Here is a 19,757-nt window from a genome sequence, read left to right as displayed (position 1 = left end):
GCCTAGCTTTTGAAACTTTTACAAACTACTTGAAAACTTCTTCTTGTAGTAGGGGAAATATACCCATTTTAATCACACTAAGCCGTTAGACCAATTCTCATCACTTTTGCCGTTTCTGCTATTAAATTAAATTGGATTGTAAATAAATTTTGTACTGATGTTGTTTCTCTGAAAATTCTTCAACTAAATATACGGGGCATGAACGATCTGGCCAAGTTTGATGGTGTACGGGAGATGCTGCAGCAGTATGGAGAACGTATCGATGTGTTGGTGCTTGGTGAAACCTTCTTGAAGGCAGATCGAACTTGTATTTACAATTTGGATGGATACATCGCAACTTTTTCCTGTCGTAATGAATCGAGCGGAGGTTTGGCTGTGTTCGTGCGGAACGATATTGATATGGATGTACTCGAGAACCGAACAGCTGACGGATTTCATCACATACACTGCCAGCTACGTTCCTTAAACAAACGTATAGACTGCCATGCTGTGTACAGGCCACCGTCATTTGGTGCTACTCGGTTCCTTGACGAGATGGATCAAATCTTGTCGAAAACTAAAAATGGTCACGATTGTATCATAGTCGGTGACATGAACATTCCCGTTAACAAACCCTCGATCAATATTGTGCAGCAGTATTCTCACCTGTTATCATCGTACGGCATGGTGGTTACGAACACTTTTGTAACGAGACCCGCGAGTGGTAATATTCTGGACCATGTGATATGTGATGAGAAACTATCGCACTCGGTTACCAATGAAACAATTCCCTCTGACTTGAGTGACCATTGTGTGGTCCTTTCTACATTCAGAAGGGCTGAACCGATCCTGAAAAGAACTCTGGAAAAGCAGATCATTGATCACCGTCGTCTCAACCAACTGTTCTTCGATCGCATTACAACGTTGCCGCAAACCTTAACAGCTGATCAGAAGCTTTCTCACGTAATTAACTGCTACAATACCCTACTGCCCCAATGTACGAGAACTGTCAAAGCCCAGGTCAATATCAAAGGGCACTGTCCATGGATGACGCTCCACTTATGGAAGCTTATCCAAATAAAAGATAACACGTTGAAGCGGAAGAGGCGTAATCCGAATGATGCCCACCTGTCCGAACTGCTGGCGCATGTCTCCAAGAAACTTCAGAAGGAGAAGGCTGAATGCAAGCGGAACTACTACAGTAATCAGCTTTCCTCCGGTGATCAGAAGGCGTCGTGGAAGGTCATCAACGAAGCTATGGGGAAGAACAGCTCTCGCGCTTACCCAACCGAACTGCTGATCAACGGCAACAAGACAACGGATTCGAACCAGATAGCTCAACACTTCAACGATTTCTTCAGCAACGTGGGACCCAACCTTGCAGCAACTATCAACAGCGATCGTGAAGTCCACAAATTCGGAACCCTGTCTGCTTTACCTGAGGGAAACTCCCTGTTCCTGAGACCAGCATCAATCAACGAGACAATCGCCCTCATCAATGCATTGAATCCAAAAAAATCCCCCGGCCCAGATGGAATTCCCGCTTCCTTCTTGAAAGCAAACTTCGTTTTCTTCGCGCACCTGCTGACTGACGTATTCAACGAAATAGTTGAAACTGGAGTCTACCCTGCTGTCTTGAAAGTGGCCCGTGTTACACCTGTGCATAAGTCGGGTGACAAAAAGGAAGCAAACAACTATCGTCCGATATCCTGCCTCTCCATCCTGGACAAAGTCATTGAAAAATTGATTGTTTCGCGACTTGTAGACTTCATCACTCAGCACAAACTCCTTTACGCCCACCAATACGGTTTCAGGCAGGGTCTGAGCACACTATCTGCCTCGTGTAACCTAGTAGATGACATCTACGACTCGCTGGACAAAAGAGAACTCGTTGGAGCATTGTTCATCGACTTAAAGAAGGCGTTTGATACGATCGACCATAGACTCTTACTGGAAAAACTGGAAACCTACGGCATACGAGGTGTAGCCAAGGCAGTTATTGAGAGTTATTTGTCTGACCGACTCCAGTTTGTATCGCTCGGACAAGTACGCAGTACGCTCAGCCCTGTTATAACTGGCGTCCCGCAAGGAAGCAACCTTGGACCGATTCTGTTTTTGCTCTTCATTAACGACATCGGGAAGCTGAAACTCAAGGGGACAACACGCCTGTTTGCCGACGACACCTCGGTCTTTTACCACGGAAAAGACTGTGCTCTGATTCAACGCCAGATTACCCAGGACTTGGAACTCCTTGACGACTATTTCCAAACAAACCTGCTCTCCATGAACCTGTCCAAGACAAAGTACATGTTGATTCGATCACCCCGGAAGCAGCTCCCAGCTCGCCAGCCTATAGTCTTCAACGGTCAACAGATTGAAGAAGTTAACCAGTACCCGTTCCTTGGTCTTACCCTTGATGACACGATGAGCTGGTTAGCACACATCGACCTGTTGAAAAAGAAACTAGCTCCAATCTGCGGAATACTTTGGAAGCTGTCATCGTTCCTGCCTACTAGTTGCCTCAAAAAGTTATACTTCTCCCTTGTCCACTCCCGCTTGAACTACCTTGTCACGACCTGGGGACTTGCTTATGCTGTACACCTCCATGACCTGCAAGTGATACAGAACAGGTGTATCAAAGCCGTCTTTCGCAAGCCGTACCTGTACCCAACTAGCCTCTTGTATTCCAACCCGACCGACTCACTCCTTCCTCTTCGAGCCCTCCAAAAACTCCAAATGCTGACCCACGTCCGAAAATGTCACCTGAGCACTACCACCGCTTCAACGTTTCCAATAAGAGAGCAAACCTCAGAAAATGATCGAGCTACAAGACAACTAGGTGATTTCATCTTGCCCCTACCGAGAACCGAGTTCGGTATGAAAAGGGTCGCTTATGTTGGGTGCAAGCTGCATAACGAGTTGCCGACGGTTTGTAAAAATGCGAGTCAGGGTGCTTTTAAGCTGTCGTTACGGAACCACATCAAGTCAAAAATAATAGACTACCTTGTCTAAACACCCGCCACTAAAGAGTTTTCTTCTCTACTTTCCGGTCGCCACCGCCCGCCGCCCACCACCGTCGTCCACCGCCCACCACCCGCCACCCGCCGCCCGCCGCCCTCCACCCGCCGTCCACCGCCCACCGCCCGCCGCCCACCGCCCCCCCGCCGCCAACTGCTACCCGCCACCAACCGCCCACTACCAGCAACTGCGGCTTACAACCCGCACCCAGTGCTTATATGATTTAGAATTTAGCTTTTTTTAATTTATGTAATAGTTTGCACAGCCTTTAAAGAGAAACTGTTCTCACTGGCATACGTGCATAGGCATTAAAAAAAAAAAAAAAAAAAAAAAAAAAAAAAAAAAAAAAAAAAAAAAAAAAAAAAAAAAAAAAAAAAAAAAAAAAAATTAACATTTTCAGATGTTTCAACAATGGAGAGTTGCTTGCTCACTTTTATTTGAGCTATTTATTGCTTTGGAAAAGTCAAAAACACTTTATATAAGCTGTAATTCATGATCAAAATGCTGATAGGCCGATAATAGAAATAGGCTGAGAAAGGGTATAGTTCCCCTACTTAAAACGCTTCTCTGCCATGATTGGTATGATTCGTTTAATTCGTTTTTTCCATTTAGCAAGTCTTCAACCTATCAATTTTACCCCGCAAGAATTTACTATATTTCGTAGCAAAATTTTAAAATCAGGATATGTAACATAGGATTCGTCTTTGCTTCAAATTTCCCATATTTCATCCAAGGTAGGGGCCATCAATAAACCACTTGGACACATTGGGGGGGGGGGGGGGGGGGGAAGGGGTTGGCGACTGTCCACGCTGGTTTATGGATGGTCCCTTAGTAGAGTTTCGATAAATCGTGGCACCCGTAAATGAACTTTGTGTTGTCAGAAAAATGCGTAACAAGTTTGACAGCTCGCTTTGCTGTCAAATATTGAAATAACTTGTTGAAACATTTATAGGCGATTCTACATGTAGTTAACCATTTAGAACATGTTTTTTTCAAAAATAAGTTCAGTCAAGCAAATCATACCTGAAAACACCGCCCGTCGCATCATCCCCCGTCGGGGTTTCCCTCGCGTCGAGTGCGCCCACGGAAAGCCTTGTCCCGGCGGCAGCGGAAACACTTGGGGACCTCCTGCAGAGTTAGAAGAGAGTGCGGTCAATGATATGAATACTAGCTCTTTCTCCCTTTCTCGTTCAAAGGGAAGATATATCTTACCCGGCAGATAAGGATTCCGACAGTGGGCCAGCAGCGAGTGCAGATGGGGATGGTTGAGGCCATGCTGGAGGAACGGCATCGGCCGACTTGGGAGTGGTTTCGCAATGATTTTATTATCTCGGGGTTGCTGCTGCTGCTGCTGCTGTTGTGGTTGTTGGGCTGCTGACTGCTGCTGCTGAAGACGAGTCCCATCATCTTGTAAGTCGGGACTGTTGGGCAAACTGCCAGCTTCACTAGTCGTATTACTACAGCTATTATTGCCGTTGCAATTACTACCATTGCTGCTGTTGCTGCTGCCGTTGTTGTTGTTGTTGTTTGCAGCAGGACTTGCACCGTTCATTTGCACTAGGTGATGGGGATGATGGGGTGACTGGGACTGTTGGGGGTGATGTTGTTGATGGGGGTGGTGAAGCTGGGGGTGATGACTCGTGAGAAACGCATGATTTGCTAGGTGATTTTGCTGGATTAGATTTTGTTGAATATAAGGCCAAAGATGTTGAGGTTGGATAAATTCTGTAATGGAAAAAGAAAAAAAAATCGTACAATCAGATATCAATAGCAATGCACAACTTTTCCAAAAAAATATGCTATTCAACATATTCGATCAATAAAAAAACGAATCCGAACGTGACCGGTTCTGCCCATTTTTGGCAGCGGTCACTCCCATAACGGGCACACTTCCCAAAAGAATAGAACGATGTGTTTAATGTCATTTTATTGACTGACTGACGCCCCGTCAGAGGGCCAACAATTTATGCATCGCCCGCCTTTTTTCGTTTTGTTCTTTTATCACTTTTCAATAGACTGTCGGGACCATTTAATGGATGGATGGCCAATAAAAGGGCATCAAAAAAAACGACAACTCCCGATAATCGCCTCGACATACCGCACAGACAATCCCCGGGCCCGGCCCAGCCCAGAATTAGGATAAAAAATCGCTGCCCAAGATCGTAAAATAAAACTTGATGCATTGTCGACTAAATACCAGTTGTTCAATGGGTGCATCGACAAAACAACGACGAGAACAAAAAAAAAACGGCAGAACCTAATCACTCTCAATAAAGCATAAAACATAAAATAACAATAAGCATCGATGGTCCTGCAGCATGCGCTTTTTTGCGTCAGGGTTAGGGTGTCAGAACATATTGGAAACAGTTAATTTCCCTTCCTTCGGGAGGGATTGCACATTTCCAGACCTTCAATCTCCACCTTGTGTGCACACAGACAATAATTTAAACATGATTATAAATTGATGTTTTTACAGCCTGGCTGGCCCTCGGATCTAAAACCCGTCGCTGAGGAGAAGTGGATTGTTTTTCCAATCCCGTTGCCCCGGAGGATTTGTGTCAATCCGGTACACTGTTTTGGGTTGTTGTTCCTTTCAACCCAATGTTGTTACATTCATTTTTTAGACTCTTCAAGAGCCAACTTATCAAAACTGCACAGCACCCCTCCGCTGGGTAAAGCTACTGTAACATTGCTCACGGAACCGGTACCAGAAGCCCAACCGCAAAACACAGCCAACGCTGGAAACGCCTTTTATTTTTGTTTGGGATTAGGAGATTTAATAAACTGTTTTATCGAGCGTTGCAGACGGTTCTTGAAGAGACGATCTTTGGAGGACATTAGCGCTTGAAATTAGCTGTTTTTTTAGACTGCAGGGTAGAGCCGTTGATGGGGCTCCCGTTTTGGTTCGGGCGGTTACTTTTTAGCAGCTGGGCAATTGTTCACGCTGATGATGCAACTGGATGATCATCCGAGATTCATTATGAGATTTTTAAATTTAAAAGTCAAGTGATGCAAGACAACCATCCATTGCATTTTTGAAGTGCTAATTAAAATTTGTTTAGTTTTTTTTTTTTTCTCAACTTGTTTTGGTTTTCCCAAAATCATTTGCAAAATTTGTAAACAAAAAGTTAGACCATTTCACAATAATGTTTGAACGTTTTATAATTTATTTTTTTGTTTGTATAAAACATTGACCATCCATACTTTTCTATAAAATTTCCATGTAATACTCTTGAGTTTAAGTTAGGCTATACAACCTGTTGTTGAGATTGCGGACGTTCTTAGGACATAAGACAGTTGCAAGTATTTTTCATAGTTTTTGCCTTTCTTTTCGAACTGGTCCAAATAATCAGGACCTCACCAATCGGCCAAAAATTTCCAAGGGCTATATTATCGTCTAACGACAACGACAATGGTCATCGTTATCGTCATTTCGATAATTTTATCGGCGATAATCTTATCGCCGATGATTGACGATAACTCATTTTTAAAATCTTTTTAAAATCGAATTTATTCAACCATATCATATTGAATTTTCAATCCTTTCACTATGAATATATTTTTTAAAAATGCAGTAAGTTTAAAATTATAAACACTCAAAATTGTTTGCCAAATACTGCATTTCTTCGAAAGCAATCAAATTTTTAATATTTGAATTATGGATACCAAACGAGGTGAAATTTTGTACGCTTTTTCACTTTTTTATATTTTTTTAGGCCGATGCAAATATTTAAAAAAGTTTTTGTCCCTCGGCCCTGGCCGAGGTCAAGGGGGGGGGGGGGGCAAAAAAATAAAAAAATATAAAAATTTAAATAACAAGCCATAGTCTTCACATTTAAATGAAAAAAAGTGTTTTAAAATGCATTTTACACTAGTTCAGTTGTTTTGCAATCATTAGTTTTCAAAAAATCTAAGATTTGACAAAAACAAAAATTGTATCGAAAAAAAAGATTTTGCATCGAAAATTTTCAAAAAATCTTAAGATTTTTTAATAAACCCAAACATGCTAAAAATGATTTAAAACGCAGGAGAATGTATTTTAATTTGATTTCAGCTGGTTGCACTTGAATTTTCATTGAAATTTTGAAGTTTATTGTAAAAATATTTCTTTTGCCCCCTGATTTTTCGGGCCAATTTTGAAGGGGGGGTGACAAAAACTTTTAAAAATATTTGTACCAGCCTTATTACTAAAATATCCTATTTTTTCTGAATCTACTCAAAATTTCAAAATCTGCAATATGGATTGCAATAATATTGCAGTTTTATAATTTAATACCGTATTTTTTCAAATTCAAAAACACTCAAATTAATTTTGAATGCGTTTGCACTTCATTTATGTTTCATTTTTGTGAAAAAACCATTTTTTTTTCGAAATTCTGATATTTTAAACATTCTTGAAAAATAAATAATATTTCTCTAAAAAAACTATACATCAGTAAAAAAGCATTCAAAATTTTACTTCGTTTGATACACATATTGTAAATCATGAAAATTGGAGTATTTTCGAAAAATACGGTTTTTATGAAAAAATAGGTATTTTCAAAAAAAATATAAAAAAGTAAAAACGCATAACAAATTTAGCTTCGTTTGATACTCATATGGCAAATTATGAAATTTGATTACTTTCACAAAAATAAGGTATATTGTGAACACTTTTTATTATTACATTTTCAAATAATATCTTCTTAGTAGAGGTATTGAAAATTTAACATAATATGGTTGAATTAAATCAATTATAGAAAGATTTAATAAATGAGTTATCGTTGAGATTATCGCCGATAGAATTATCGAAATTACGATAACAATGACGATACATTATCGTTATCGTCATCGAGCGTTATCGATAATTTTATCGTAAACAACCTTAATCTGGAAGGGCTCAAAAAATGCAACAAAATGAACGGTGAATCATCTCAATTGGGACAATCTCAATTTTCAAACTATAAAAAAAAGTTTTCCATCCAGATATCAACTGAATTCGAACTGGAGCTTGAAGAGGACATCTGGGAACTGGATACAGATTTAAATTGGTTTTCGTGTTTAATAGAAGTATTTTCTCACAAATTCATTTCTCTATAAAAAAATAATGCAAATTTAAAAATTCCAGCGTGATACAACAAAATTTAAACCAACACCCACATCTCCTCACCGACCACGACATAATTTCACATGCATCACAACATACTTAATAAACAATTAATTTAATGCTCGCCGACCAGCAACTGCTGCGCTCAAACCAGACCCTCCGCTCTGCTGCGGCGGAAGCAAATTATGAACACATAATTACTCCCACTTTTGCAATTTTCCACCCACAGTCGATTGCATTCCAGAACGCGCGCGTGACCTGTTTCGAAAATGTGGGAAAACTCTTCCCACACTCACCACATTCTGGCAGCCGCGGATTCTTGTTTTTTTTCTCTCTCTCTCTTTTTTGGTAAATCATAATTTATAATTTAATTTTCGTCCCATTTCCACAACATTACATGGTTGCAAAGTTGCGCAAAATTTATTGCTCACATCGTAAACAATTGCGCAGTTGCGTTTGGACATGAAACGCGCGCGGTCATTTTGGCAAAACATTAAATTCGGATGTTTTCCAAACTGCGACAACTCGAAGTCGCAAAAACCGTGCTGCCAGCCTTAATTATGGTCATTTTTGCTACCGCTCTCGTGCAGCTTTGGTAACAAAACCACCATTTTGACATGTTTTATGGTGGGAAAAATAATTGCCCTGTCGAGGCGCGCACTCTGGCGCAGCTCGAGGATCATCGATATTTGTGTAAAACATTTCAGAGAGTGTGGAAAAACTATTGGCTCTTAGAGCGGGCAGCACACATAAAAATGAAACTGTTTGTATGCAAAATATGCTCGATATCGCTAAAAACGGGCTGTTTGTTTGATGATGTATGATGTGCTTGTTTTTGGGCCCACTGGAAAAACAATGTGTAATGTTTTCCACTGGAGGAGGGTGTCATGTAAAGTGGACTCATTGAAACTGATGTTGATGATGGAACACACGCGAATAATAATAATTTCAATTTTTGGGTTCGTTGAATTTGCCGCAACAACATTTGCTAAATGTCGGTCATAAATATTCATTTGTGGACACTTTTTACGGGTGCACAATTTTTGGCCACGAAAGTGGGTTTGGTCAAATTTTGCATAATATGCAAAAAGCGAGCCTATTCCGGGAAATGGAAACGTTGCGCGGGAAACCGCAGTGTGAGTGATGTTTTATTCAAAATGATTTTTTGGAGCTTTAAATAGATTGTGGGACTTTATTAATATAAGACATGAAACCAGAGAATATCCCAAAACTCCCGCCAAACTTTGCATCGCTGACGATGTGCCAGAGACATAAAATTGTCATTAATATCGATTCCAAAAGTCGTAGTCTCGTACGCTGTACGACGTCTGTATTCCCCCCAAAAAAATCTTGCTCCATTCACGCACACTTTTCCACAGCACATAAAACCATCTCAATCTGTTCTTTCTCCCCGCCTCAAGCTACCACCCACTAAAATTGAGTTAAATGGGAAAAACACTTAGCACGTAAAGTGTACCAGATTTCGTCGGCTGGAACCGTTTTTGGGAAGACCCACACGCTCTGGGTGCGTCGTCGTCGTCACGTACACACGTGGACCACGTGGTGGTATGAGAAGAGGAAGAAGAAGAATCATTTACCAAAGCATACTTCTAGGATGAGTCTGGTTGGAAGCTGTGCCACCGGGAGAGACGTTTTTTCCGACACCATCGCCATGGTTCTCAGCTCCCAACACTGGGAGGGAAATCGATTTCCACGGAGATGACGACGACGACGCCTCGCAGAATCCTCCTGTTTGGCTGGAAATAATATAATTTGCGTCAGCTGGCAGCTCACTTAGGGAACCATTCTACTTTCCCTTTTTGGATCCAACCTTCCCCTCCTCAAAACCTCCTAGAACAGAGTTTTGTATATAGCCGAAAAATACAGTCGTTTTCTTGCCCGTGGTCCCCACCTTGAGAGTGAGAACCACCGACTGATAGAGGACGGAGGTGGTCGTTAGGAAAATAAACATGTTTGCCAAAAGGACGTCGTTTGCCATTGATGACGACGTCGGACCGTGTCCTTTCTGCCGTAGTGACGACGGTGCATTCGAGGCCCTGCCGAAATTTTGGGGAAAAGATGGTAAAAACGAGCTGTTCCTCCCGACGATGGCGAGAACATCGTCCGTCGGCAAAGATTTGGCAGAAAAGGCGGGCTCAATCTGGTGTCAAGTGCAGGGCAGTACAGTGCAGTGGGAAAGATTTGGGACAGTTTAATTCAATCTTGGTAATTATTTGGTATTAACCTTTTTGCAATTATATTTTTGACAAACAGAACAGATTCATTCTATTTTAATCATCACAAAACAATTTAAAAAAAATAACTCGATTCAATCTTTTATTTACCAACATTTCCCTTAATTTTAAAGAACCGAGTATAAAATTCCAAGGAAAATAGGTAAATAATAATCCTATGAAGTTTTTCTTATAAAAAAAAACAAAAACTATTATTATCTGAATTATTACACATTTGAAAATTTAGTAAATTTCATGATAATATAACTTCTTGTCTGATGTAATTTGAACGTCATCAGGGGTGACATTGGGTCTGGGGGGTCATACAAATTTCAGCATTTTTGTATGAATCTATCTCACCCCCAGACCAAACGTCACCCCTGAAAACGGTACGTCAACTTAAATTAATTAAAATTATCCTCTAAAGATGAAAATGTACAAAAAAACTTAGGCCGTTGCAAATATATTTCAAATTTATAAATCCCTCAAATGTACACAGTAAAAAATGTTTGAAATTTGGATGATTTAAAATTTGAACACACACATTTTTTCAGACTTAAAAGATGTTTCCATTTCCAGAAGTTATATTGTGTAGCCACGCTCAACTATTCAAAAATGATTTGTCTAAAAAATGGTTAATTATTTTTGTTGCATTATTCCATCGCTACCATCTGAAATTACTTCATTCTAATAGCTTCCATAATATTAAAAAAAATGCAATTTTTATTAATATAGATCTGCGCAAACATAAAAGGGATCAATCCGTTCTTATGTTGATGATATTTACTTTTAAAAAACGCTTAAATACACAGATAATAATAACAGACTGAAAAATGTTCAGAAAAAATCGAAAATCTGGATAAAACAATAATTTTGAACAATTGTTTAACCATCTTCCAATTTGCAATCGAAAAGTACGCAGTAAATAAAATCATGGTAATATTACACCTTGGAAGGGGTACATTTTTTGTGTCAGAAAAAATGTGTTATTTTGCCTCTGAAAATGTGAAATTATGTGAAATTTTACCACTTTTCTTGTGTAATGCCATTTCTTTCGGTCTTAATTGAGGTAAAATTACTTCATAAAAAACTAATAATATTCAACCCTCTTAAATGACACCTTCTAAATTTACAGAAATATTTACTGCACAGTAAAAAATAATGTAAATTTGGAAGGCGTAATTTTGGAAGGTTGAATATTACCTCTTTAATGTTGTAATTTTACCTTAATTTAGACTGAAAATGTGGCATTAAACCAGCAAAGTTGTAAAATTACACATACACATTTTTTCTGACATAAAAGTATTTGTCCAATTTACAATGTAAAAATTGAAACCATGGGGAAATTTTCTGATGTTTTCAATGAAAATAATTTCTATTTTTTTTAGTCGAGCTTAACATCTTAAGAGGTATACAAATAGTTAATTTTCCTTATTTCATAGCTTAGACCACGAACTGTATGCAGAGGCTTGATTGGAAAAACTAACGATGCAAAAATACTTCTATTGACATAGGGTATGCATGGAAAAAAAATACATCAAAATTGAAATCGTAAAGAAATACACAATCGAAACCCCTAATTCTGCAAAAAATCGTACGTATATCAATTGAATCATTTATAGTGTAAAGAGATATTTTGAGTCACATCGGGAAATTTTATAAAATGAAACTAGATATTAAAAATCATCTGAAATAATTATCTTAAAACAATTAACAATTAACTCAATTAAAAATCATTCATTTGATAATCACTGCAAATAATAAAACGTACATAAAACTAATCATTTCTTATTCCGTTTTAGAAGAATTCAGTGTTCAGTCTGCAGTGTAAAACTCCCTCAAAACGTTCAACGCTCGATAAAGAGTGTTTATAATTTTATGCATATGCTCCAGCGCCGGTAGACGGCCGTCCAATCGAACGTTCTCATCTCAATTTTTCATGAGCGTTCGTTTGGCCAGCGCCAGAGAGAGCGTGGGTGGTATTTGCATACATGTGTAACACATTTCCGTCCCCTTGTTTGTGGGAGGGGTAGGTGCAAAGAACGGGAAACATGACTTCTTTCGACGCTACGTGTACTGCGACGGATATGGAGCCTTCTCCTGGACTTTCTTTTCCGTGTGTTTGTGTTCTGTTCACCGAGGGAGGCTTTGTAGGAAGGTCCTAATGGTGGAACACCCGAAATATTCGTGTTCCGTTCCGTTCAGCCTGCCCGCCCTGGTTGCCACTGACAGACGACGTCCATAATCATAAACGAGCTCACTTTTCTCGAATGAAACTCGAATGCCGATGACGACGACGCCCCGACGAGAAAACCATAACGGCGTCATTTTCGACGTTGGTTTTTCCGGGCCCTTGTACGACGCCATCTGTGCCAAGGCAGCTGAAGGGACCTCTTGGGGGAGGGAAGAGGAAAAGAAATCAAAGCGATATAAATTGGATTTCCTTTCCGTCCCTCCCTGTTTAGCTTCTTCACCCCAAAGAAACCACCCACTTTTTTGGTCTTTGAAACGAAGTCGGATCGATTACCGGAACGTTCTTTTCCTGTGGCGAGGGCTCATGGTGGAAGTCATTCCTGCCGGTTATCGATTCCACAGACTTTTCCAAGGAGGAAGTTTTTCCTTTTCGGAGCAAGTGATTTTTTTCACGAGCTTCTAATATCCCCATTTGCCGTGGCTAAGTGTCGAATAAATTATCCGATAGGCACATAATCAATTGGCAGCTCAAGTGGGCACTTAAACGTTTTACGAGGGGGAGTTGTTTGAGGTTTTCCGATCGGTTTAACTTTCTGGACAGCCCCCAGGACTATAAATTTGTGAAATTTATGCAGTTGTCGTGTGTATTATTTCTTAATCTTACCAAAAGCAGTGCCGTTTTGATTAAGAGATTTCTCACGCTAACTTTTCAAATAATTTTGCACACCTCAACACTTCACCGCGATAATTAATACCTGTCTTGACACCCTAAATTAAACGTCTTGAATAAATTTCGCACGTCTTATCTCGATGAAGGGATGAAAACTTTTCCCACACACACACAACGTGACACTGCCACCCACGTCGCATGGAAGCATCACTCAAGAAAGATGGGATCCCCCACCGTAACCATATTCCGGACTGGAGCTCAAAACATCCGGGTAAAATTATTATCTTTTGTAATCCAATCATCAACAATGGGAGCCAGATGACTTTGGCTTGCTCTCCTCCCTTTTGTCTTAAATAAGGGCGAGAAGAGTTGTGCTTGTGTAAGTGCTAATGAAATAATCCTTTTCACATGCCAGCCATGGAAACATATGGCTCATAAGCCCTTTCCATGAGAAATTTAGTTTGTATGATGAGATTTCGCTTCCATATTGTGCACCGATGATGACTAGCTTCTCTACTAATGATTTCATGAGGGTTTTCAGGAAATAACGTTTCTCGTTCTAGTTTTGTTAAAGCGTAGTTTGTGATAAGCTTTCCATTGTACTTGCACGACAAATTATAAATTTTGGATTTAAAATTAAGGAAAAATAAAACAATTTTTAGAATTTCTTCGAAGATTCAAGAAAACTTAATTTTAACTTATTTTTTTTTTGCCTCATTGATTTTACAATACAAACTAGTGATCTATTCATACAAAAGTGTAATTTCGGCAATGTTGTAGGTTTAGATTATGACTTTAAGAAAGACAAGCAGACAAGTAAAACAAGTACTATCTTGACTTAATTATGTTTTTTTTTTGTAAAAAAAGCAAACTTTTGACATTTAATGCTTAACGAACGTTTATATTTCGGAAAAGTAATGAGTTTTTTTTTTCTAAAAGTGATGTTGAATTTTTGCAATCGAAAAAAAACTGTGGCATTTTGATTAGATGCACTATTGTCAAGTTATAACCATATTTTGGTCTGATTTGTCCATTCCATTTTTTTCAAATTTGTTTTCCAAAAACAACTCTCAAAATTTTTAACATCAGCAAATTTTTAAAAGTACTCTGTTTTGTAACAATTTTGAGTATTTTCACAAAAAAAAAATTAATTTTACTAAACTTTTTCAATGTATGAAAAACTTCCGATTATTTTGTATTCAAATAGTAAAAAACTAAAAATTAAAAATAAGTGCATACGTAGTTTTGGTAAAATTGAAAACAATTTAAAAAAAACAAACAGTCCAGACTCTATTATCCGAAGGTTTTTGCAAAATTTCATTTCGGATAATCGAATCATATTTTTTTTCGCTTTCTTATTTTTGATTGTCCAGTTTAAGTATGACCCCCAAACTACTCTAAAGTGGTATTTTTTAATCCAGGATGACGGCCAAAATGGCGTTGATGAATGATTTAAAAATGCATTTTCAACCGTTAAAATTTCACTAAAATGGAGTCACAGAACTCGATTTTTTGTTAAAAATTATAAAATACAAAAAGAAAAAAACATTGTTCATGTATTGTGTAAATTTAAAGTATTTTCAACAGTTTTCATTACTTATTATCAGTCTTACAAAATGTATGAAAAAATCCTATCATATGATAACCATAATGCAATAACGAAAATATTAAGTTTTTTTTCGGTAATACGAAGTTATGTGAAAGTTTTTGTTTACAATCATGATTATTTGTCAAACTAATGAGAACTTGAAAATCGAAGAGTTTTTTTAAGTGTTTTGATATTTTGTCTAGTTGCGAATATTCATAATGACTAGAATCTTAAGAAACACCTATATTAAGCTCAAGAAACAATGTACAGGTATTTTCAATTATACAGGAAAAATACGTATTTTTATGAATATTGTCATGTAATTTTAATGGCAATGGACACACAGTGAACATTTGTTGATTTTTTAAAAAACATGATTTCAAAAAACCCAGCATTTATTTTGAAATTAATACATAAGTCAAATCCAGAAAAGAATGAAAAAATAATAATATCATTTCAACAGAATGGATCATTGAATAGTTTTGAGGCAATTACCATTCATTGAATTCCATTACCATTAATTGAATTATTCCAGTTTGCCCACCAGTTAAAAAAAAATCATCCATTCACATGCCAATGGAGTGTTGACTGAATTACAAATAATTAACCAACAGCTCAATCAGCACGATAATTGCCGACCAGCAAACCACCCACCCCAACATCCAACCCCCCACACATCCAACTCCCACGTGTCACTGCTGCTGATGCAAACAAGGAGGACGCTCCTCACAGCCCCTTCCTCTTCCCCGAACGAGCAATCTCGTTCCGGCGATCGTACACGATGTTCATTTGTTCGCATTAAATGAGGTGTTAATTGCATATAAATTATTTCTGTACCGACCAACCACCGTCGAAATGCATTATGGGCCGTGTTTTGCAGCATCACCCATCGGATAAACGGACGTCGGTCCTTTGGCGGTCATCGTCACCGCCCGCCGCCGTCGTGGACAACGATGTGCAGACGTCAGAGTTGGTACAATTTACTACAATTCTGCCACTGTAGAGACCTCTACAGTGAGCCCATTGTTTTGCAGCGTCTACTGGTTTCAGTCAGGGCCAGTTCGGAAGACCGCAGGTTTACTGTACGCAAAACAGAACCAACGTGGCAATTCTGTGTGGTGTTCCGATAAAATCGGATCATAATAATAATAACTCATGGAGTCCAAGTGCCGGGCCCGGTCTCATCATCTGCAGCCGCAAGAGGAGACCCTCTGGCAGCGATGATACGATTATCTCGATAACTCAATCCAGAGGCTCAAGCCACCGTTGTTGGTTCGGTTTGGATGGTTAGTCGGTTGGCCGGTGGATGAGCCCATCTGCATAATCTGAAGGTTTGACCAAAGTGCACCCACGAACAACAACACACTGTTTAGTATGTAGAACGAGCGGTGTACGTTGGTAGCATGCACTGATGTACACTTTTCGGTCAGTAGCTTCTGCATCATCTCTGGGGGTCTTCTGCTGGGGGGTCTCGAGGTCTGGTTGATGTGGATGGAAGGTATGTTGAATGGCTTCCGGCAAACCGGAACTGGCGGTTTGTTAAAACAACCGTTTCATTGCCGTTTTTCTCATGTTTAACGACGGAGTACTGTGAAATTTAGGCCTTTTGCTTGTCTTACTGAGGAATGGCTATAAAATCACTCGCAAAATACACTTCTTTAAAAATTCACCTGTAGACCTATCTTCATCTATACATATCAACTCAGAATCAAAGAAGTCCCAAATAAAAAAGTTTTACTCAAACAAGATTTAAACAGATACAGAAAGCGTTGATTTGCACATAACCTCAACATTTTGACCTCTAGCGGAAATATTGGGTTACTACTTTTACAAAGTTTGTTTTTATTAGATTTTTTTTTTGCTTGGCGCAATTGAATACAAACTGGAAGCTTTGAAACTTTGTGTGGAAGGCATCAATAACTGAGATGGTTTAAATAATGTTTTTAATTGGAAATTATTTTATAACAAACCAGCTCCCAAAGGACAATTCTAAATAGCATTAAGAACAAAGGTAATAATAAAAAGACTTTTTTTTACGTTTTGGATGTTTTTGAAATCGTCTTAAGTCAGGAGTATTCGAAAGCACCCAAAAAGACAAAAAAAAAATTATTGGACCATTTAAAAAATACATAATTCTCTACCAGACATGAAAAAACATGGTGAAAAAAATTACTTTACAAATAAACTTCATTTGTATCCATTTAAAAAAGAAAGAGAACAATTTATCAAACATGACTATCAAAGTATCATTAAAATTTCGAAAATAAAATCAAATTACAAAAACACTTGAAAAAATCTATAGTATTCGTTCTTTCATGGAGAAAATAGAGTTCCCAAATCGCAAATAACAAAAACACTTGAAAAAATCTATAGTATTCGTTCTTTCACGGAGAAAATAGAGTTCCCAAAATCGCAAACAAGCGATCACGAATTTGGGAACCCCGAAAACTCACCATGTAATTTGAACACTTTTTTCGTGGTGCCCATTTTCATGAACACTTGTTCACAATTTTCAAAACTCTTTTTTCTCCGTGTTGCAAGGCAATTTAAGGTCGGATTTGTTAAAAAGAACTGAATTATTAACTAAACTTCAATAACTCTCAAATAAACCAGATCTAGATATAAATTGAGTTTTAGTGTTAAAAATAAAAACATTTCAAAACAATCTCTAAAAAACAATACTACATTGTAAACAATAATGACGGTCAAAATGAATTATTATAATAAATGGTCGCATCTAAGCTTCAAACCCAGACTAGACAAAATTTATTATTATTTAACCATGGATCAACTACTGTCCGCTGGAAACGAACTGTGAAAGGCAGCGAAGCTAATTTCTAATTTTTTAACAATTGAATTAAAAATCCATCTGAAACTAGTTTTGGTCGTATATTGTGGTAATAAAAATAAGCATTATCTTTGTGTTAAATTATTTACATTTATGAATAATTTAAGAAATAATTTAATCCTATTAGCTCGCCTAGAATTCAAAATTTATCAAGAGATATTAGAGATTTACTTGGTTACGAACATATGAAATATTAATTGATTAATAAAATGATTAAACAATGAAAACAAAAGAAATAAATTATTTTTCATCACTGATTGTGACTAGAAGTTTGACAAGATTTAAATAATTTGTAGTAAAATAGTTTATTTGTTTTTCAAATAACAGTTAAATTTATAATTTTATCAATGGTTTCACTAATCAGAATTAATTTTCACAGATGAACCCCAACTTACCGTTCCTAACTTTCACACACTCTTTCCTATCACCGAGAATGGCCGACACACTGAACTTGAGCACCGGTTTGGCCACCTCCTTCAGGATAGTCTGCTTCGAAGCAATAAATTCACTATAACCACACTTTTCACACCGGAACTCGTAACAGTCACCACTTTCCCCCGGGGAGCAGTTCCTTCCGCCACCATGGTCCTTTTCCGTCTCCCGCACCCTGTGCACCGCCGGGTTCGGTTCCGACTGGTAGTGACCACACTTGCCACAGCAGTAATCCAGCATTCCGTTTTCGTCCCGTTCCGAACCGGTGTGGCCATTGTAGGACCTCAGAACCGTCGCCGGACCAAGCTCATCGTCCGAAAAGGACGAATTGTTCACATTAAGACAACTGTTGAAACTTTTTGGTGAATCACACAAACTGCCCGAATCTTTGACGTGTTCCTCGAACTCACTGTCTTCCGATCCGGATACCGAAGCCACGGAAGAATCTCCGCCGGCACTGACCCTGCTGAGCGAGCTGCGACGTCGGTGACCACGGTTTACCACCACCACGTCCTTCTCCTGCAGGATGCTGTCGACCATGAACGCGGTGGACATCCTGAACTACGCACACTAGAACTTAATATCTCGACAAACACTCGTAACCATTACGGACCACACACCCCGACTCAGATTAACTATCGCACTTTCAATCGAAATCTAAGAACGATAATCATAAATGTTTTCCCCGTAAAAAAAATCGCACTCTATTGCCAGCATAGAAATTAGGTTCGTTCTAGTCCCGGGGATCGCTGGTCTCACACTGGTTGCATTCGTCCTACTGGCAAGGGTCGAAAGTCGAGCAGCCGGTCGAGGAAAAATCCTTCCCAAAACAGGGAGGATTCGATGGCAGCACATACACGATGACGACGACGACGACGCAGTGTGCAAGGATAAACAGCTTCTGACCTGTTTGGGCAGAATCGTACGGCGCGTTTGTGTGCGGCATGGTTTGGCACCCTTGCTTGTTCGCAGCGCAACAACCCCGAGCGAGGGGTGCACACAGCTCTCAAACCCTCCTCCCGATGAGGACGGGGCGATGATGATGATGCTGGTGATGATTTGCTGCTCAGATTTTGGTACACACTGATGATGGTAAAGGCAGTTCTAGGTTTAGGATTAGATTTATTCATATCTATCGCGGAGAATTGGCAGTGTTACTGACTACCCGAGCAGACGGTAATAACTTTGGAATAACATTTTTTGATATTTGAAAATACTAGGCCAATAACATTTTATGTTATTTATAACAAGTTTTGTTATTCGCCGTTATGATTTTTTTGTTATTGGAATGTTATTGTAATAACAGACTTATAACATTTTTAGTTATTCTTCGAACAAATCTTTGTTATTAATTTTTGTTATTTTAACAACTAATCCGATCATCCCAATAACATTTGGAGTTATTCTTCCATATCAAAAAATGTTATTCCCAAGTTGTGTTTGCTTTCAATCAATATCAGACCAATAACAAATTTTGTTATGATAACATAAACTGTTATTCAACTCTTATGCAAAAATGAATTTTTCAAGAAGAATCCATAACACTTTTTGTTATTTTAACAGAATTTGTTATTGAAATGGCATGAATTTTGTTATTACCGTCTGCCCGGGTATGATAAAGGTTTATCATTAGGAAATTTCTCATTTTTAGATATGTTTTTTAGATGATAAAAATGTCATCTTTTGAGCTTTGGCACAAGTTAGTTAAA

The 19,757-nt window shown here is 38.6% G+C and overlaps 1 protein-coding gene across 1 annotated transcript in view; it reads right to left on the bottom strand.

Annotated features, from left to right (window-relative positions):
• LOC120425687 (myb-like protein I) overlaps nucleotides 1-18,960 on the bottom strand; it is a 34,667-nt gene extending 15,707 nt beyond the window's left edge. Inside the window, exons 1-3 of the mRNA XM_039590270.2 lie at nucleotides 18,012-18,960; nucleotides 4,210-4,722; nucleotides 4,021-4,125 (exon numbers count right to left, since the gene is read on the bottom strand). Of these exons, the coding sequence (XP_039446204.1) occupies nucleotides 4,021-4,125; nucleotides 4,210-4,722; nucleotides 18,012-18,603 (1,210 nt within the window). The 5' untranslated portion in view covers nucleotides 18,604-18,960. The remainder of the gene's footprint in view (nucleotides 1-4,020; nucleotides 4,126-4,209; nucleotides 4,723-18,011) is intronic.
• Nucleotides 18,961-19,757: the final 797 nt, after the last annotated feature.

Source organism: Culex pipiens, chromosome 3, assembly GCF_016801865.2.
Source record: "Culex pipiens pallens isolate TS chromosome 3, TS_CPP_V2, whole genome shotgun sequence".
NCBI classification, from domain to species: Eukaryota; Metazoa; Arthropoda; class Insecta; order Diptera; family Culicidae; genus Culex; species Culex pipiens.
This window is presented reverse-complemented; position numbering and strand designations above follow the sequence as displayed.